Here is a 22,304-nt window from a genome sequence, read left to right as displayed (position 1 = left end):
TAAAACACACCATAGATTGTGAAATTCCCTTCACAAAAGTACTGTAAAGCATGACTAGGATTGCATTGTCTTCTAATCAAAAACTGGTTCTTAGCACATAGATTCCATAACATTCCAAAGTTGGATATTACTGCTGTGTCTATTGTACAGCTCAGACCAGATTTACTAAGATTTGAAATGTTTTTTTTTGAAATGAACGTTGCGTTTAAGACTATTGTGTTTTAGGGCACAAATTAGTACTGAGATTATTTTAAGAAATGGATCTTAGTGCCAAGTCTATTGTAGACCAGTCCCGCAACAGAATCTTACATTATTCTGTACTTCCTAGCTAGTGTATCATGGTAACCATATAACTACCCAGGGTTCTGGAACATGTCAGCATCACCTGTCTCGGATAAAGTCTCTACAAGATAACATTAAGACATTTACACGGAAAACATGACACATGGGGTTTGATCTCCCCACTATTTCCATCTCAGACCTTTGTGTCTTAACCAGAACTTACCCATTCTACTCATGTGTTCCACTGTACAAAACAACCTCAGTGTTAAAGTCCCTGTAAAGATCACTTTCTGAAACGGTTCATCCCTGTTCTATTGACCCTTGTCACCTTGGATGTCCCTTGAACTTATCTTTTCTGCTTCAGAGTGAGTGAATGTTTTTGTAGCATAACGACATAAGTACATCTTATCACTCACCTCAACACAAATATAACAAAAATATATCTGGATAACACAGTGGCATGCTGTGGAATTGTAACATAAAATACATCTTCAAACATTGTGATAGTCACTTATTATGCCATGTCACTATGCTGTAAATGTGTTATAACATGTTTCTGTAGTGTGTCATTGTGTTATATGTCTCTGCTTTGTCAGCATGTTAGAAAACGTGTACTGAGTCACACTGTGAAATAACATGTATGTTCACTGTGCCATTGTGTTACATGCCTTGCATTGTGTTTGCATGTGTTACAAAATATGTGTAAGAAGTCATAATGTGTTATCACATGTTTATAATGCCTCTGCCTTGTGCTAGCATGTGTTACATTTGAGTACAACTCACAATGTCATACTTATCTTGACTCATGCTTAATTGCTTACTCTCTTCTTCCTGTCGAAGGTAGTGGAACAGCTGAAATCCCTTGAAGTTCCCTTCTAAAAGAATCAGACGTAAAATCAGACTCACCCAAGTATTACCTCCCTTTAGTGTCCATGTGGTCAGCTGACTGCCATGATACTTCACTCTCTCCTGTAATAGCCCGACATGAGAATGCGAGAATTCAGTGTATCTGTGAGGGGCAGCTGGGAGGGCTTTCGCCATGAGTCAGGATAAGTTTTATTCAGAAAATTACATATTTTTCCTTATCCTGACTCATGTCTAATTGCCTACAGAATCCAACGGGAAAAATTACATTCAATAATTCCCCCCAGCTAAGGGAAATTGTAACGGCAATAATTCAGTCTTATTCTTCTCATATTGGTTGCAGATTTGGGGGGAATCACATCCAGTTGAAAAAAGGTTTTGTTGACTGGTATGTGATGACACTAATATATGTAGTGCCTTGTTAGTTTCTGATGTAACTAAATATCAAGATATAACAATCGAAACTAGTTGCAACAAAGTCTCAGGTATTGTAGATACTGGAGGCATCAGTGGAAATGTTAATGTATCAATGTCGTCATTCTTCATCTTGTGTGTGTTGAGCTCAGTGGTATCCTCAGATGGGGAAGCCAGGTTTAAACCATCTGTGATCCATGATGTGATTTCCAAATCCGAAAATAAGACTTCCTCCTGTGATAATTCACGTTGATGTCTAACTTCACTCTTCCTAGAGTAAGACGAATTCATAGATCGCCGACAATCCCAACTGCGTGAGTCATAAGTCTGAAGGGGAGGATGACTGCTTACGACGTCTTCTATGAATAGGGGAGACTGAAGGAGACCTTCTCCGCTGACGAGTCCATCCACAAATGCACTCACATGAGCGTGTGACGTCACTCACCCGAGTATAGTTACTCGCGTGAGTGCACTCACTCGACGTGGGTATATCCTTCTCTGTGCTGTGATCTGATGATCGGGACCTGGATCTTCTGGAGTGCGTGTGTGCATGCACCTACTCTTCATGATCAGACGTGACTGCCAGTCGAGAATGCTCTCACTGATTCAAAGTCAACATCGTTGACGAGTGCAGTCGTCTTTCCTCTTCCAATCTTCGTTCCTCTTCCAATCTTCGTTCCATGAGGTTCATCATCTGCATTGTAAATTGTTGCATGAAGACGCCTGCATCGAATGCATGCGGTGCGTGCATTGATGACTGTGTTGAAGAGTTGTCTATGATGCCCTGAATGCAGTGGACATCTGCATGTCTGTTGTAGCTGAGATGAGTTCTGAGGTGTTGAAGATGCCGTCGGTGTCAATCCAGTTGCCGATGTCCGATGCATGGTGTCTTCACTCCGTATCATTAACGGAGACTCGTCAAATATTGACGTTCATCTAAGGAGACTATCTCCTCCCTGAATGACTTCTTTATCAGTGAGGGATGATACTACAATGATCTTGCAGATCACGACTTTGACTTCTTAATTTCCTTAGTCTGAGACGGTCCTGTCTCAACAGATGATCTCTTCTGAGTCTTGGGAGGGGACTCGCCCGACCCTGTACACAATCTTGGAGATACGGCTGGCGTCTTGCTGGAATGAATCTCAGCACCAACAATTAAACGGTTACCCGACATTATTTCACTAGATTTAGACATGACTAATGCAAGCCGACGTTGCTTATCTCTAGCATGTCTGTGAACAGTCTGTGCATATAAGATTTCTGCTTCAGACAATTTAAATCAAAATACACGAATATGAGCAGAACATAAAGGTTTACACGCTGGGCAAAGTATGTGCGGGTCAACCGTGGACAGCCGTAATCTGCACTGAAAACATGAGTTCATCAACTGAGACTAAGACAAAATACATGTTAGAAATAGACACAATAAATACATAATTGCATAATAGTAACAAATATATTCAAGCCAAAAACTGTATATAGCACAAATTTAGTTATAAAAACCGAAAGAATTAAAGACTTATTGCCGTGTACGGGACCCCAGGTGCCTCCAGCCGCCCTTGTTGGGTGATACGGAGAGGGAAAAGGGAGGTAATACATGGGGAGTGTGATTTTACGTCTGCTTCTTTTAGAGGGGAACGTCAAGGGATTTCAGGTGTTCCACTACCTTCTACCTTAGGATGAGGAGAGTAAGCAATTAAGCATGAGTCAGGATAAGGAAAAATATGTCAATGTTATAAAATCCATGTGGCTATTTTACGTCATTATGCAGTGTTTCAGTACATGCTATATATGTTTGTATACTGTGTAGGCCTGCATAAAGTTTCTAATGAAGCAGGTTATGAAATATCTGCATACACCTTCTGTATGTTCGATGCTATGTCTGTATGCTATATGTACATGCATTATGCAGTCATACAGTCTTTATCTGTAGCACATCCTGCAAGAGGTAAAAAGGAAAAAAAAAAAAAAAAAAAAATACCAACAGAAAAAACAACAACAAAAAAAGACTTTTATAAAAATATTTGTTCACAAGGCATGCCTTATTTCAGGGTAGGGAAGTCGTCTGGTAGCAATGCATGGACACGACAGTTAGGGCAGGTACTCTGTTCCTTAAACCACGTCCGAATACACTGAAAGACAAGGAGATCATTACCACACTTGGTACAAGAGTGAGTGTGTGAGTTTAGGTTTACATAGCATGCAGTAATGCTCCCACTATATGGAGGCAATCTGTAAATAATCCAGTCTGGATGATACAACTAGTGATCTACACAACTGGGATATGATGACATCTCATCCAAGACTGCAAGCCTGATCACTCATCCCGTAAGCTGCCTCGTATGACAAGCATGGTTTACTGCCTAGTCCAGATTTTCACTAGTTTTTGGTACAAGCAAGGACAGCATTCAGATATCAGCACATATACAATTTCTGTATCTCAAACACGATCTACATTATGCTACATTAGAAAATCAAAAGTTTCATCAGAACTAACCAAATACCCCCCAAAAATTGTCAAAGACTAAAAGAATATCATATAAATGTGTATTTATCTACAGTAAATGTTCCAAGAAATAGTTTTTACCAATCTGTAACGTCAGATCAAGAAGAACAGATTTCCTTCTAGAGCATGTTCTGTTATGGAAAACAATGCAACAACAGTGAAAATTATTTCACCATCATCGGCTTTCCAAAATCAAAGCTACTGGGTGTATGAAGAGACCCCTGCATATGCTATAGCCCTACCTCCACATGGAAAGTGTGTCCACACTCAAGGTCTTGTGTCTCCTGGGCCTCCAGCTCATCATGGCAGATGGCGCACGGGTTCTCCTCGTCCAGAAAAAGGTCCAGCTGCCTGTATCTGCTGCCACCACTGCCACTGTTTGGTTGAGGACCCCAGGTGCTATTGAGGCCAGGAGGTGGAGCAGTCGGAGTCTGTGGAGCAATTATACTGCGTTACTGTGTGTGAACATTGAATTTGAACCTCAACATCAGTTGGCAGTGCTGCAAGAACATTTCCGAAAATTGACCGTAAAAACATTCACTGTGACCTTCAATTTAATGCATATACACCCCTCTCCACATTTGTACTCATACACATGATCATGCCATGATGCAATAATGTACCATAGCATTTCAGCTGTAAGGAGTATGCTTCACATGAGTCTACATCATTTCACCCTTTCAAAATATCCGAACACTGCACAGCATCAAAATAGGAGTACAGAAGATGTGGTAAAATTTATACAAACCTGTAGAGGTTATGAATTCTTTGAAGAAAGTCCTCCTTGGGGTACATATAAGCATTTTTATGTCCATTAAAAATCCCTACGACAGTTGTAACTATTTTTGATAATAAAATATTTACAAAACAAAAAACTCGTTTTTTGTCTTGTGAGACCACCCTTACAGGGCCTCCCAGGCCCCCCACAGCCAAGAGCAGGTAACTCTGGCCGTCTACCTCGCACCTCACTTTTCATGCTGAACGTATCAGACAGAATGAGGGGAGGAAGGTGGCCGTACCCCAAGGAGGACTTTCTTCAAAGAATTCAAAACCTCTACAGGTTTGTATAATTCTTTTTCAGAAGAAGTCCTCCTTAAGGTACATATAAGCATTAAACAGACTCCCAAAGATAACCAATAGGGAGTGGTATTCTGTCTGACAGCACAGTCCATTTGATCGAAGTGCGAATCTACAACCACACGGAAGTAGAATAGTCACCGACCTGGTCACCTGACCGCTGAGGTCAATCAAGGCGGGGGCGTGACAAAGATGAGGACCTGCTTGTCAAAGTTTACATGCCCATTGGCTAGAATTTGGGAAATAACATATGACACAAACCCTGCCCACCCAAATCAAAGTTTGGAGACCTGGACGTACGGGACACTCGCCAAACTGAACCCTGTCCATACTGCACTAGCAAGCTAAGCGGGGAAATGGAAAGCAAAGTAAGGCACCCAGCCAAAGGGGGCAGGACTAACATCGCCGATTAAATGGGAATGGATAGTCACCCACCACCGTGTGCAAACAGATATAGTCACCTGACAAAGCTTAATCAGCTTGAGCGGAGCTATTCTGTTTACTGCAGAGAACTGACTGACCAAACTGAGCACGCTCTCATGAGTGTGTGTTCAGTTGGTAATGACGGATGATCGTGCTCGGACGACTCTAAATAGCCGCTGAGCAGATCCCCACAATGGGCAGAGCCGCGGCCTACGATTTTGACATGGCCACTGCTCTCACTGAGTGAGCTTTCAACCCCTCTTGGGGAGAGAAGCCTTTATGTAAACAGACCTTGTAGTCTGTCGATACAATCCATCGGGATACCGTCTGTGTGCTAGCCGGATAGTCAGCTTTGCCACCACCATAACAGCAAAATAGCTGTTTCTCCTTACGGAGTAGGGCTATTCTCTTAAAACAACTTTTAAGGTTTCAGAACGTCCAATACATAAGCCTTACCGTATGTATTATCAGACGACGCAGGCAGCATAAACACAGGTAGATCGATAGGCGCAGTAATACGAAGCTAATAATCGATCTTTGGGCGGTATGAATCCGATAAGCGTATGCTAACCGATCCTTATGGAACATAGTTCCGGGTCTGAAAATATGACGTGTGAGTCGCTAACACGTCCACCAGACGCAACCGCCACTAAATAAGCCGTTTTTCAACTTAACAGTTGTAACGAACGACAGGTTGGCCAAGTTATGAACAAGAGGAGTGGGCACCCATCCCAACACTCTAGACAAATTTCACGACCGGACGCAGTCTGTCCACGCCTGCAAGAAACGCTGTACCCGGGGGTATTGTCCCAACAAGGCACCCTCAACGGGTAGGTGGAAGGCTGAAATAGCCGTGGAGTAGCATCGAATCGTAGAAGCGGCTAAGCCAGATTCTAAACGAGACTGTAAAAACTCCAATACTTCAACTATAGTCGAAGAAAAAAGGGATTGAAAATCCCTCTGTTTCCACACCAGCGCGCATAACAGGCCTATCTATCCTCTTACTGTACATACGTGGAATCCCTCCACGAAGCCAGAATTGTGTCTGCAACTGATGCAGGAATTCCGCTCTTTTGGAGACGATTCCGGACAGTGGCCATGCCACCCACTGAATCCTGGGATTGGGGTGAGGCTGGCCGTCCTGGGATAGTAGGTTCGGTCGCCTTGGTAATAGTACAGGCGGTTGCGCTAGCGACCTGAGTACTACCGGAAACCAGCGTTGAGACGGCCACAGAGGTGAGAGAAGCACTAGTAGCCGCTCTGGTTGGGTGGCAAGCTGAGACAGAACTTTGGAAATCAGGGGAATTGGTGGAAACTCCTACAAGACCCTGTCTGTCCAGTCCAGCTGGAAGGCGGCGGCGGCGGCAATCGCTCTCGGATCCGGAATCCGAGAACAAAAAAAAACGGAATCTGGTTTGTCACTCCAGAGGCAAACAGATGCACCTGGAACGACCCGAGCACCTGGGAGATAATCCCGAATATCTCCCGATCGAGCAACCACTCGTGGGGAGCTAGAACACGTCGTGAGAGCGCATCTGCACGCACGTTGTCGACCCTTGGGAGATAGACAGGCATAACCCGTATGCTGAACTGATCGCACCATAGCAGAAACTGCCACGCCTCCTGAAGGAGCGACGGAGACACAGTGCCGCCTTGCTTCAGAATGTAGGACATCGCCGTCTGGTTGTCCATCTCTAGACGAACCACTCGGCTACGAACCACTTGGCTACGAACCACTCGGCTTCGAACCTGATCCACGAAGCGTTCGAACACCAACCTCACAGCTCTCAACTCTAGCACATTGATGTGCAAGGTCGCCTCGTGTTCGGACCATAGTCCCGACACTGTGAGGTCGCCTAGGACACCTCCCCACCCTGTGAGGGAGGCATCCGTCTGAACTGTGAGCGACGGTACCGGAGTCATCAGAGGTAAACCTTTGAATAGATTCCCGGTATCTGTCCACCACCGCAAGTGAGGTATCAACCACTGGGGAATAGCCAGATTCTTCTCGTAGCACTCCGAGTGGGACCACTGTTGTGCTAACGCCTGCTGAATGGGACTCATTCTCAGACGTGCACGCCAAACTACGTCTACCGTCGCCGCCATGTTGCCTAGCAACTGAAGCCACGTTCGTGCCGAGGCCATGGGGGACTGTAGGAACCGTAACACTATGCTCTGTACCTTGATAACGCGCTCTTGGGACAGAGAAACCACCCCTCGGGTTGTCTCGAACCTCGCCCCCAAGGAAACCAGATCCTGCGTCGGCACCAGTTCTGATTTTTTTAGATTGATAACCCAACCTAACCTGGAGAGAATATCCATCACTGACTGTGGATTCTCGACTTAGGTGTTGGGAGAGTGCTCTGAGGATCCAGTCGTCCAGGTACGGGAAACAAAAGTTGCCCTGCGCCCTGTCGACCTGAGCTGGTACTAGCATGAGTTTGGTGAACACCCATGGCGCTGTGGAGATGCCGAAGGGGAGCATGCGAAACTGGTAGCAAACCCCGTCGAAGGAAAACCGAAGGTATTTCCTGAACTCGGGATGCATCGGTACATGGAGGTAGGCGTCTTTGAGGTCGATTGACGTAAGCCAATCCCCTGCCTCCACAGACGAGATCACTGACCTCAGTGTCTCTTGAAAGACGGCACCTCTATCAGATTGTTCAAACCCTTGAGATTTAGAATGGGTCTGAATCCTCCATCCTTTTTGGTCACCAGGAAATAAGTGGAGTTGAACCTCTTATTCTCCTGTCCCCATCTCTATGGCTGCCTTGTCCAGTAAAAACTGAATTTCAGCACTGAGGATTGCCACCTTTTCTGGCGATTTCGGCACTGGAGTGCAGTGAATCCCGGTAGAAGGAGGAGGCTCTCGCTTCGACTGTGGCATGTGGCCATCCCTGAGTGTGGACAGGACCCAGGGATTGGACATGAATCTCTCCCATTCCCGGAGGAATAATGGGAGGCGACCACCCACATGAATTTCGGGTAGAAGGCAAAGTGTCCCGGCCGACGGCAGAGAGATTGCCACTTGCAACGGGACAACTGAGGGCTCCGGAAGTACCTGAGTCGCAGGATAGCTTGAGCTGAGGACCGAAGGCTGCGCGCGATAGGTGGAGGGTTGTTCAAGCAAGGGCTTAGAGTCCTTGAATTGACTAGCTGCCTCCGCAGCCTCCTTAACTAATGCGACAGCAGTGCCTGCTGTGTAGCCGGTAAATACCTGGCGACAGACAGCCATAACCCACGAAGGCTCATCACAGCACACCTCATCCGACTCGCGCAAGAACTCATTGAGTCGCGCGCCAAATGTGAATGCACCTCTGTAAGTTGCCGCTCTAACGAGGAAATATCCACGTCCCCGTCCACCTGTGACACCAGCTGCCTCTGCAGGACAGAGAGGTAGACTGAGTGCACCGCAACCTTAAGTAGTTGCACGGCGTTCCGATATGGCTCCTCAAAGGAGCGGTAAACCGAGCGCAACACCTGGTTCGATGAGGTAAAAGGCGGCAAGCGGCGACCCTGACGAGCCGACGCCTTGCTGTGGCCAGACGACCCCCAAGCGCGATCGAGGCGTACACGCACTCGTCGACAACGGGAGGGTCAAACAGCGCATCCTCCCCCATCGAGTAGCGGCGGTTAAGCTCCGGGAGATCGAAACGCAAGCGGCTACATGACAGGAGCGGATTAATTACCTCACTGATGAGTGAAGGTAAAATACGCAATTGACTCTCAGCCACCCCACACGGAGCAAACACTTCCCCAGGAAGACGAACTCCGCGGGATCGGTGGCGTCCGAAGGGACGACCACCTGCGGCATTTCTTTATATAACAACTTCGCTAAAGAGCGAAGGTAATCTGAGCAGCTGGATCTTGGCTACCCTGCACCGAGTAAACGCTTCCCAGGAAGACGAAATTCCGTGGAACCGGGTGCTTCCGATGGAATGACCACCGGCGTCAGTGCTACCGCGATCCATTCGGGTACATGCCCCGGGGACGATCCGAGCGAAAAGCTCCAAATCGGCCTCCGTTGGTTCGCCGAAGAAAGAGGGCGTCGAGACCCCGTGGGATCGACCGTCGAAGCAGGGACCCCCGATGCACTGAGCGGAACCGAGGCAGGCGGCAAAGCCGGTGCTAGAGAACCACCAGTTCGGTTGCCGGTAACCCCGACGCACGAGGGACCCATCAACAAGGACAACAGACCCAGAAGAGTCAAGTTGTCCGAACTGGCCAACCCCTGACTCAATGAAAAAAACAGGGTGCCGAGACCCCGAGGGATCGGCTGCCGAAGCAGGGACACCCGATGCACTGAGCGGAACCGAGGCAGGCGGCAAAGCCGGTGCTCGAGAACAACCAGTTGGGTTGCCGGTGAACAACGGTACGAGACACGATGGACTGGCGCCGGCAAGCGGAACTGCACCCGAGCCGGTGCTCGGTGCAGAATCCTTAGGGCCAGCGAGGAAAACGACACCAGAGCAGTAGCTTGGATCTGACATTCCCACAGGGACAGCACCCGTGCCTGAGTCTAAACCCAAGGCTTGGGTGCACCCTATTCTCTCTCAAACGATCCCCCACCGCCAAGATCAGAGGAACGGATGCCAAGCTCCTGTTTCTTATAGAGATCGGACATCCCGTGCCAGACCGACGTTTGCTGCTGCAAATGCCGGTGCGGGGTAGGGGGTATGAGAAAAAGAGGGAAGAGGGAAAGAGGAGGGTATATCCCCTGACTTAGCCCGCTTGACCCATGGAGTACGTAACTCAGAGGCGAAACTGTAACAATCAGAACCAAACTAATGGTAACTGATGTACAGAAAACATACGCAATAGAACACACAATATGCAAAATATAAACGCACAGGCGATAATAAATTGCCAAAATACATTTAACCCAGCTAAACAACAAAGTATAAGCGGATAAATGCAAGAAACAAGTGTGCACACATAATTGCGTAATGCTATGAAAAAGACTAACAGTCTTAAAATCAACATACCCATTTTGACTGAAACAAGAACAAATGGGTTAAGACATCTTAGCATGTAAAACATACTAATAAGAAACACGTAGGAATAAGTGAGACGCAAGCGAAATACTTCCTGCACTAAAAAGAAGCCATAAAGGCCGCCATCTTGTCTGCCACATGACAGGAAGATAGGACCCGACCGTTAAAGTTACAACAATTTATGAATGAAAATTTCAGCCCAGAAATTCCAAGTAACGCCCATGCGAAAGAAAAGGAACCATACATACAGTAGCTGACTCTTTCTCACTCATAATTCCGTAGGTAGATAGCACAAACTATCTAAATGGACCACGCACGTCTTTCTAGTCGAACGACAGCATGAAAAGTGAGGTGCGAGGTAGACGGCCAGAGTTACCTGCTCTTGGCTGTGGGGGGCCTGGGAGGCCCTGTAAGGGTGGTCTCACAAGACAAAAAACGAGTTTTTTGTTTTGTAAATATTTTATTATCAAAAATAGTTACAACTGTCGTAGGGATTTTTAATGGACATAAAAATGCTTATATGTACCCCAAGGAGGATTTCTTCTGAAAAAGAATGATGTGTTGTTATCTACTAGTCATGAATTGTGAGAGGGCCTGTGCTTCAAGGACAATAAGAGGGTCTGTGCTTCAAGGACTGTGACAGGGCTTGTGGGAATACTGTGAAAGGGTCTGATCAGGGGGATGTGTGTCAAGGACTGTGACAGGGCTTGTGGGAATGCTGTGAAAGGGCCTGCTCAGGGGGATGTGTGTCAAGGACTGTGAGAGGGTTTGTGGGAATGCGGTGAAAGGGCCTGCTCAGGGGGATGTGTGTCAAGGACTGTGAGAGGGTTCGTGGGAGTGCTGTGAAAGGGCCTGCTCAGGGGGATGTGTGTCAAGGACTGTGAGAGGGTTCGTGGGAGTGCTGTGAAAGGGCCTGCTCAGGGGGATGTGTGTCAAGGACTGTGAGAGGGCTTGTGGGAATGCTGTGAAAGGGCCTGCTCAGGGGGATGTGTGTCAAGGACTGTGACAGGGCTTGTGGGAATGCTGTGAAAGGGCCTGATCAGAGGGATGTGTGTCAAGGACTGTAAGAGGGCTTGTGGGAATGCTGTGAAAGGGCCTGCTCAGGAGGATGTGTGTCAAGGACTGTGACAGGACTTGTGGTAATGCTGTGAAAGGGCCTGCTCAGGGGGATGTGTGTCAAGGACTGTGAGAGGGTTTGTGGGAATGCTGTGAAAGGGCCTGCTCAGGGGGATGTGTGTCAAGGACTGTGAGAGGGTTCGTGGGAGTGCTGTGAAAGGGCCTGCTCAGGGGGATGTGTGTCAAGGACTGTGAGAGGGCTTGTGGGAATGCTGTGAAAGGGCCTGCTCAGGGGGATGTGTGTCAAGGACTGTGAAAGGGCTTGTGGGAATGCTGTGAAAGGGCCTGATCAGAGGTATGTGTGTCAAGGACTGTAAGAGGGTTCGTGGGAATGCTGTGAAAGGGCCTGCTCAGGAGGATGTGTGTCAAGGACTGTAAGAGGGCTTGTGGTAATGCGGTGAAAGGGCCTGCTCAGGGGGATGTGTGTCAAGGACTGTGACAGGGCTTGTGGGAATGCTGTGAAAGGGCCAGTTCAGGGGGATTTGTGTCAAGGACTGTGACAGGGCTTGTGGGAATGCTGTGAAAGGGCCTGCTCAGGGGGATGTGTGTCAAGGACTGTGACAGGGCTTGTGGGAATGCGGTGAAAGGGCCTGCTCAGGGGGATGGGTGTCAAGGACTGTGAGATGGCTTGTGGGAATGCTGTGAAAGGGCCTGCTCAGGGGGATGTGTGTCAATGACATGTATATTATTAATAGTAAAGTTGTGAACTCATTGAAACAAACCTGTGTGTTGAAGCCCATGGAGGTGCCTGCTCTCTCCAGCACTGTGTTGGTGATATGCTTCACAATGTCATCCAACCCCATCCCTGTTAGTGACCCACCACGGGACTCACGTAACTCCCGAATCAGAACCATAAACTCTGGCCTGGGGGACAAAGTACAGTAGGTAACAGCCAATAAACTAAGTAAAGTGTAACATTCATTTAATTTTCATTTCCAACTCATTTCTTTAGCAACTGACCAATGTACTGTTAGTTTGGAATTCTTCATTTGGGTAGTTGCACAAAAATAAAACGTAATGGACAACAATGTCTGGTTTATTCCATTTAGTAACATTTCGAATAGTAACAGTGTTATCAAACCTCGTTAAATCCAATGAACCAAAAACTGTTATTCATAAAGTTGTATGCTTCTTACACTATTACTAGAGAGACGTTCTTATCAATTCCCAAATCCTCCCACAAATCTATTCCTCAATATATTCAAAGAATGCCTCCTTGCTATAATGGGGGAATATATTCCCACATCTTACCACTGTCTATTCCTCCATATATTCACGGAACTCTTACTTGCTATAATTGGGAAATATATTCTGCAAGGCGGCGATCAACTTCTCAAAGCTGTTCTTGGTTTGTTGCGGAGAAGCAATCTTGGCTCTGGAGGGATGATGCACGGAAGGGTTGTTTAGCAGGCTTGCTTGAATCTGGGCGGTCGTCATGGGAACCCGGACAGGTTTCGTGAGGGCTACCTGAAGCTGCCCTCCAAAGCCAAGAGGCTGGATAGGTTTAGGCTGCATAAGGCTGCCATTGTGGACACCATTGCTGGTCTTTGTTGGCTTGGAGACTCTCACTGATACTGAGGTCTGTGAGGTACCAGCATTGCTTGTCTTTGAGGAGGAAGAGGAGGAGGAGGAGGAGGAGGAGGAGGAGGAAGTGGGCTGGAACACCTGTAAGGTCTTGTTGCCTGATTCAGTAGGTGACAGGCGCATGGAGAACTTGGAGCTGTTGACGGACCCTGTACCAAAGATCTGTGACATCTAAAAAGCAAGTGAGTGAGTGAGTGAGGGAGTGAGCGAGGTTTTAGAGACATATTCCAGCAATATCATGGTGAGAACACCAGTAAATGGGCTTCACACATTGTACCCATCTGGGAAATCGAACATGGGTCTTTGTCATGATGCTTTAACCATTACTCTACCCAATCGACTGGGTGGTCAGGATCGCTGACAAGGTTGACACCTAATCATATCCCAACTGTATAGATTGATGCTCAAGATGTTGATCCCTAGATCTGGTCGAGACTTGATTACTTACAGTCTGCCACCATGTAGCTAGAATATGTTAATCGCCCCTTACGGCAAGCATGGGTTACGGACGATCAATGGTAAACGGGATGCACATGCAATGAAAATGTTTTTTAGTCATTGTTTGTACTGACCATTGAAGCTATCTCTGGTGGCATGGGTACTGGAGGTGTTGGTGCAGAGAAGGGTGGAAGATCACAGAGACTCTGGCCCTCCTTGATCAGCTTGATGTTCTTCTCACACTGAGCCTACAGCAGAAACACTGTTAGTAATACATTTTAGGACAGACAACAATAGAAACAAACTATTCAATATATTCTAGGAAAAATGTCACTAAAAATGAGCAGCAACACTGTCAATACAAGCTGGGGCAGCATAACACCAACACAGTCTAAACAGCAATAATACCACTTGATTCTGGGGCAAGGCAGTAACATTATCCAGACATTCTGAGACTAGCCAGCAACAACATCAAGACACACAGGAATTGGCAGTAACATTATCAATACACACTGACTTCTACCAGAGAAGGAAGAATCTCTTTCACCTTGATGTCTGCAATCCTGGAGTCACAGGTGTCGATTACGTCAGTGAGATGTGACAGGATCTGCTTCACCTTGGCAGGGAGATCTGACTTATCCTCCTGGTATCTGAAAAACGGGCAGAGAACAAGTGAGTGCACTTATCCTTGCACGGAACAGCACAATAGTCAAGTTGTCATGGTATGCCAGCTTGTTAAGGAGTACAGCACATTACTTGCAGAGGTGGCAAATACTGAGAGGGCACCTTCAAGGCACAGAAAACAGGTACAGCAATATCAACATCAACTTTAGTGGGTGTGTTCAGAGGGCCAGTAGTTGGGTATAGCTGTATGTGGTGCATCCGAAGCTTCAAGGCACAGGCTACAAGCAACAGCAATATCATCAACATTTGGACACAGGGTGCGGGCATGTGCTTGGAGGGGTTCGGGTGGGATAAAGCTGAATGTGGTGACCTCTGTATTATCAATTAGTAATTGCTTCAGGCCAACTCTACCCTGGAATCCCTACATAGATAAGGAAGGTGTGACAGATTCTGAGCAGAGGCACATGTCTTGAGTGAGTTTATGGAAACGGATTTCAGGGCTCGGGTTAACATACTTGCACACATTAACGGTGGGATTGAGAGAATGAGCGGCGTGAAGGGTAAGGAAGCATGCAAGGATTCATGATCTGTAAGGCCAAACTTGTGGACAGATAAGAACTTTGAGAGATGAGTGAGTTTAGTTTTACGTTGCTTTCAACGATAATCCAGCAACATCTTGGCCAGTCGACACAAGAAACAGGCCTCACACACTGTACCCAACGGGGAATTGAACCCGAGTCTTCCGCGCAATGAGCAATCACTTTAACCACTAGGTCACCCCACTGTCTCAAATGAGTGATGAGGAGGAGGACCGACATGAAAGGGGTAAGATTGAAATCAGATGTGACATACTTGCGGACGTAGGTGAGGACATGGTGGTGGTGAAATGTTGCTTCTCGTTTGGCAGCATTGTAGTTTTGTAGAGAAACCTGCATCTTCAGCTGGAGGTATTCTTGCTGCAGGGTGAAAAGTAACATGGCTGGAATTTCAGCAAAACATAGCCACAAAATGCGTTTGACATTGGTCAAGAAGTTCAAGGCTGAGGTTTAGAAACAAGTGTAGTAGTGAGCACAGCTCAGATACCCCCATACTGCCCACTTTGGGACATTGTAATGGCTGATATTGATATATGTGACAAGGATCAAAAGCTCACAAAACTTTCTCTTTGACTCTACTAAACTTTATATACTTGTTAGATAATAGTTTTGCCAAGTACACCTTTATTTGTATATATGAAATGAAGAAATTAACTATTGAGAATCAATCAGAACCATATTTGTACTCATGATATGGACAAAACAACCCATGTACATACAGAAAATAAACTACATGTTGACAACATCAAAGAAATAACTAATCTAGATACAGAGAATAAACCACATAATGGTACCATATGACATGAATAAAGACCATGAGAAGTGAAAAGTTATCATCAGACTTTAAATATCACACTTTGCAAATAAATAGCACATGGCATATCTGTGGGTCATGATTAACTTGTGCGTTAAGTTTGGTGAACCTAGCATTTAAACTTTAATAGATATGCTCCAGACAAAACCATCAAACACATTTGGCACTAAGTCATGTTTCCATGGAAACAGCAAAAAACAAAATTCTGATAAAACTCCAGAACAGAAAAAGGCACATCAATGGGTAATGATTAACATGTGTGTGAAGTTTGGTGAACCTGGCATGTAAACTTTCTGAGATAAGCTCTGGTCATAGTTTCAGGATGGTGGGATGGACGGATTGAACGCAACATACCCCCGTTACTTAGCAGCGAGGGTACAATAATGGTGAAGGTATACTCAGTTTTTTTTCTTGTTTTATAACACCACAGTTATATAGCGACGGTCTTTAAATATTCAAGTCTAGATGAGACAATTCAATGATCAACAGCATGAGCATCCACCTATACAAGTGTGATACTACGATGAACAACCTCAATCCTGTTAGTTGTCTCATACAAAAGGCATGGGCTCCTAAAGACTAAATTCAACCTCATCCTCATGGGTATATTCATTACTGACTTACCAGACAGTGACATTCATGCAATGTAGTAGTTTTCATCAAGGAAAATAGTATACATGCATGCAGTTTAACTTATTACACTCTGGACATAATGCACTACCTTAAATCTCATTTCAAATTACACAAATAGGAGAGCCATCTCAAAAGGCAAAATAATATATACTCATGGAAAAATTTAAGGGAACGCATGTTTCTTTGGGCAATTCAATATTTCTGTTTACTAACTTCAGCGTCGTGTATTATCGTTTTCGTGAAGAGCAGTTCACTCAAACTCACCATAATGCTTTCCATGCATGTGCACTACATGCTCCTATAGTTACATGCACTTAGATTTACCCGTGACGTGTATGTGCACTGTCAAACACAACGGTTAAAAACATTGTTAACATGGCGAGACAGTACTTAACTTTGCCACAGAAATGGGAGGCAACTGGCATGGTTAATGGTGGAAGCTCATTACGACAGGTTGCAACAACTTTTCACAAGTCTGTTAGCGTGATATCCAGACTTTGGCATCTCTATAGAGCGACTGGTGACGTCAACATGAGGCATGGTCGGGGACAGGAAAAGAAAACCACCCCACGGGATGACCGGACCCTACTCCTTATTGCTCTGCGAGACAGGTTCAAATCCTCCTCCAAAATCAATACGGAATTCAGTCGAAGAACAAACTTCAGAATTTGTTCACGTACAATGCGTAATCGTCTTAAATCGGCTGGTCTAAAAAGTCGTAGTCCATTGGCTAGAATCAACATGACTGAGCAACACAAGCGCTTGAGACTGCAGTGGGCACGGAACCGTGGAGGAAGAACCGTACGTCAATGGAGAAACACCATGTTTAGTGATGAGAGCAGGTACACCCTTGACCATAATGACGGTCGAATTCGAGTTTGGAGACGCGTTGGGGAACGTCACAGTGCCTGCACCATTAAACAGCATGATCATTTTGGAGGGGCTCTGTTATGGTTTGGGGTGGGTTTCCCTTTAACCTCAAAACAGATCTTGTGCGTGTTGATGACAGGATAACAGGTGTACGATATCGTGATGAGATCTTGAACCCGACTGTGATCCCTTTTGCGCGTACAGCCTGGTCAAATGTTCGAGTTCCAGCATGACAATGCCCGCCCTCACATCGCTCATGTTTGTCAGGACAGACTGAGGGCTGCAGGTGTCCGGGTGTTGCAATGGCCGTGTAAAAGTCCTGATCTTAACCCCATCGAACATCTTTGGGATGTTCTTGGCCGCAATGTTCGGGACAGACCTGTTCAACCCAACAATTTGGATGAACTTTTCGTGGCTCTCCAGGAAGAATGGCGTAGAATTCCGATTGGTACCATCCGTACACTCATTCGCAGCATGCCACGACGATGCCAAGCAGTTCTCCAGAGACATGGGGGACACACCCGATATTGATTTTCATCACTTGACATAAGCCTTTACATCTGTATGAACCTTTCTCTTACTGTTTCAAAGATTAAAAGTCACGGCTCTTTCATACGTTCCCTTAAATTTTTCCATGAGTATTTTTACGCATCCTAAACAAATGCAGTCCTCAACACACAATTTTTCAAAACACATAGATCAAGATTATTTGATTAAACCTGTGAACAAATTACATATCGTCAGCATTCTTGGATAAGACCTTCTTGCTCAAAACCAAATTCCAGACCATAAGGATGTAAAAGATCTGCGAAGCACTCACAAAGTCAATAGCAGTGAGCTTATTTTTACGGCACTGTTAACAATATTCCAGCAATATCACACATAAATATTGTTTTTCATAAACACAAGGCTAATATCAAATCCTTTGATTGGCATCTACTTACAAATGGAACACACAACTTAATGGATGACAACTTCTTACTGTTAACATTGAGCTCACGTAATCAGTGCAAAAACATGAAGTTGACATGCATGAAGTTGCACGTTTCATTTTTGACTAACTTCTAGAATGCTGATCAAACAATCAGATGTCAACCTGTGTATAATGTGGAACACAATGTTTTGTATTCTTGATCCTTTGTTGACATTTCCCTCACCTCTGCTGCAACAGCTCTGTCCTTCTGAGACACATATTTATTCTGCAGTTCTACTACACTAGCCATCATCTCTGCCTTCTCCTTGTGGAACATTTCCCTGTTAATATACACAGTATATATTTATTCTGCAGTTATACTATACTGCCGCCATCTCTGCCTTCTCGTGGAACATTTCCCTGTCAATATACACATCAAGCCAGACTCTGCATTGAGTGACAATGAGTTCAGTTTCACTCTGCTATAAGCAACATTCCAACAATATACAGCAGGTTACACCAGAATGTAATTTTCAGAATAAAATTGATGTTTTATATTTATCCTGACTCATGCTATTATGCTTACCTCCTCCCACTAACAGCAGGTTACACCAGAATTGGTCTTCACAGATTTTACCCATGTGGGTTATCAACCCCAGATCAGGGGCATGATAAGCAAACACTTAAATCTCATGGTTACTCCACAGTCCTGCTTTGCACTGAGCTGACATTTTAGGGAGCATACCACAAGTTGGCTTACGTCTTAAATATTTAAGAGTCATTCTCAAAATATGTGCATATTTATGCTCTGTGTTTGACTCAACAAACATCAATAATTTTTTTTATGGTAACTAACTTATCTCAGTTTAGTCTACACTTAGCAGTAACAAAACTGTACTGAGTCTGGCTCTTACCTGCTGTCGGCGTTCTGCTTCTCATACTCCTCGACTTTCATGCTCTCTTGCTTCAGCTTTTCTTCTAGACTGGAACAGTAGTAAGTGTGTGTATAAACCTGTGCCAGCATGAGAGTCCATGTGTCTGTGCCCATGTGTCAGAGGGTGGAAAAAAGTGTCTGTGAGAAGAGGTTATTTCAGCGGGGAGTGTAGATGGGTAGGAGAGAGGGTGTAACATAGTATATGTTAGAAATATTGAGCTGAGATAGGCCCTACTGTGTTACTGGATGTTTATGAATTGGTTTGTTTCTTGTTTTAACACCACACTCAGCAATATTCAAGCTATATGGTGGTGATCTGTAAATAATTGAGTCTGGATATTAGAGTGATCAACAGCATTAGCATCAATTTAAGCAATTTTGATATAATGACATTTGTGAGCTAAGTCAATGAGTCAGCGAAACCACCTGATCTCGTTAGTCGCCTCTTAAAACAAGCAAAAGACCAATTCTAATCTGGATCTTCAGAGAATGGGGTTTATGACATGTTACAAGGTGACTGACCTATGGTTGAGTTGCTGCAGGGCTAGCAGTTGCTGCTTCAGATGGTCCACCTGCTGGATGTACACCTGCTGCTCCTGGCTTGTCTTCATCTTCTCCAACATCAACTGTTTGGTGGCAGCCTGTATCACACAGACAGGGTTCAAACAGATTATCAGCCATCAATCTTTAGCCTTTATAGGGGTTCTTCAGGCAAAATGACAAACTTATGAAAGTACAGAAACACATATAACACATAAGCAGGTGAATTAAAAATAACGTTACAAAAATGTGGGACTGACCATCAGAGGGAAATAACTCTTAAATACATCGCTGCACTGAGAAAGTTTTGCATCAGAATGGAGGTTAATCAACACCCACTTTCACCGCAAGGTATATTCAATGTGTTTCAGTTTCCAAGTTTATCCAAATTTAGGATTTAAGACCTTTCTAGGGTAACATATCCAAAATTCATGCTTTATCAAGCCCATGCAAGCTCTGACATAGTATATACATTGTTTCATTTTGAAGCCTGCATGACAGAGTGCCTGTTTACTTAGTGTTTGGTGCCAGCACAGAAAGCCTTGTTGTGGAAGATGCAATGACTCAATGCGTTAAACAGATGACTCTGCATGCTGGAGACTAGGTGCCCAACTCTGAAGTTGTGGTTTCAATTCCAGACTGAACAACCAAACAAAAGAATTAGAATTTGTACTAATGTTACAAATGCTAAGACTGACTCATGGAATGGTAGGTCTGCCTTACCGTCAGACTGATCTTCTCCTCCTGCGCTTTGTGCAGTGTGGCAACAAGTTGTGTGTGCTGTTTCTGCATGGCTGTGTAGTGAAGGAACAGACTGTTGATATCCAGATCCGTGTTGGTCGACACTGACACACCGCAGCACACTGTCTGGACCTGAACATCCACTAATGACTTGGGCTTTAGCCAGTTATGATCCTGAGAAAAACCTGAACTCTTTTCCAGCCCAAACAACGAATATGACTCCTGGGTATTTGCAGCCACGAAGCTCGAAGCAGTACTGGGTTCAAGACCATCAGCTGAAGACCATGTTGAACTGGCACTGTCCTGGGATTGTATGGATGAAGGGTTAGGGAAAGGGGTATACACTGCTTGCTGGGCCTTGCTGGTTAGTCTGTCCTGGAATGTGTTGAAACCGTTTTCCTGGGAGAAGGTGGAGGCTTTGGGGAAGATAGGGGTGGGACTACTTCCCCAGATGCTGGTCACACTCTCTGGCGCATCCCCACTAGCACTAGCCAAGGGACTATCACAACTGCTGGGTTGAGAATCAAAGGAACCAAAGGCATCTTTAGATGAAGAACTCAAAAACGGATGTGGTGGAATGATCATTTTATCCAATGAATTTTTGCAGTTCATATCCAAAAAATCCAGGTTGCCTTGCTGTCTGTCTGAACTGTGAAAGGAACTGGTAGAAAAAACATCATGTGAAACATCCTTCTGTATAGAGGTCCTGGAATACGCAGACTTGAAACCTTGACTTTGTAGAGCTGGAGAAACTGTACGATATCCAAGCTCAAATTCACCTAACTCAGAATGAGATGATCTTGAACTACAGCGGCTAGGGTCAAGCTCATCCGATTTGATACTACTGGGCGTATGAGCTGAATCAAAGATTTTAGAACCCACACCACGAATCTTTGCCAAAGAAATACCTTCAGACACACTGTCACTTCCTCCCTCCCAACTCTCTCTTCCCCAATCAGCTTCACAAAATTTATTTGTAGTCTCTATGTCATCCTCTAAATCATCAGCACACAACTCAAAATCGTCAATGTCGTCCATGTTTTCTAAAAGCGTCTTTTCTGCATTTTTGCTACTATTCATCTTTTTGGGAAGAGTGAAGTCGTCCAAAGAATAATATGTGGATTGTTTGGGCTGTGGGGCTGTACAAGTCTTTACAAAATGATCTGTCTCACACACACCATCACATGAATTCATGGTATTAATCACAAAGGGATCCTTATCACCACACTGTTCCACAAACACACTAGTACAAGGCTGTGGTTTGAACTCCTGAGCAGCAGGGTTCAGAGATATCTTAGAAACATTATTCGTCTCCACTGTGGGAACACTTTTCACTGACTGCGGTTTAGTTTTCACATTACTTGGTATGGTCTGTTCCTCCTCCAGGGTGGGATACTCTGCCTTGTGTGCCATTGCCAATGACCGAGCGTGAACAGCGTCTTTCAACAAACACACATAGTTGTCTATAAGTCCGAACTTAAGCGACTGCTGCAGGAAGCCTCGAAGACCTCCATAAGTGTCTATGACCTCTCGTGCCTCCACAGGGAAGTCCTCTAACTCCTTCGTCAACAGAGAATCCTTCACATGAAGAGGGCCATGCTCTCCCAACAGCTCTGCAAAGTACCTGCAGGCAACACATTTTACCTTCTGGTAATAAATGTCAAATGCTGTCAAATACAAATGAAATTATCGAGGTATAAATCTTATATTATGATCACATTTAGAGCCATTGATTCTGTCCAAGTCATGTTGATCATTTGCAAACAAAGCAAAGAGGTGACTTTAGTGACTCCACAAGTTATTAATTGTTAAATGCCACACACAGCAATATTCCAGCAATATGAAGGCTTTTTCTAAACAATTGAACATGGACCAGACACTGCAATGATTGGTGGTTGTTTAACTCATTTTAACCCGAGATTCACTTCACTGCTCAAC

The 22,304-nt window shown here is 45.1% G+C and overlaps 1 protein-coding gene across 2 annotated transcripts in view; it reads right to left on the bottom strand.

Annotated features, from left to right (window-relative positions):
* Nucleotides 1-3,561: 3,561 nt before the first annotated feature.
* LOC137291067 (E3 ubiquitin-protein ligase TTC3-like) overlaps nt 3,562-22,304 on the bottom strand; it is a 44,264-nt gene continuing 25,521 nt past the window's right edge. For both annotated transcript variants that reach the window (XM_067822347.1, XM_067822356.1), the window contains exons 27-37: nt 20,349-21,990; nt 19,608-19,726; nt 19,066-19,134; nt 18,396-18,492; nt 15,178-15,281; nt 14,249-14,351; nt 13,836-13,949; nt 12,968-13,434; nt 12,402-12,543; nt 4,312-4,500; nt 3,562-3,695 (exon numbers count right to left, since the gene is read on the bottom strand). In XM_067822347.1, the coding sequence (XP_067678448.1) occupies nt 3,606-3,695; nt 4,312-4,500; nt 12,402-12,543; nt 12,968-13,434; nt 13,836-13,949; nt 14,249-14,351; nt 15,178-15,281; nt 18,396-18,492; nt 19,066-19,134; nt 19,608-19,726; nt 20,349-21,990 (3,136 nt within the window). In that variant the 3' untranslated portion in view covers nt 3,562-3,605. The remainder of the gene's footprint in view (nt 3,696-4,311; nt 4,501-12,401; nt 12,544-12,967; nt 13,435-13,835; nt 13,950-14,248; nt 14,352-15,177; nt 15,282-18,395; nt 18,493-19,065; nt 19,135-19,607; nt 19,727-20,348; nt 21,991-22,304) is intronic.

The sequence above is a fragment of the Haliotis asinina genome, chromosome 1 (assembly GCF_037392515.1).
Source record: "Haliotis asinina isolate JCU_RB_2024 chromosome 1, JCU_Hal_asi_v2, whole genome shotgun sequence".
Lineage (NCBI taxonomy): Eukaryota > Metazoa > Mollusca > Gastropoda > Lepetellida > Haliotidae > Haliotis > Haliotis asinina.
This window is presented reverse-complemented; position numbering and strand designations above follow the sequence as displayed.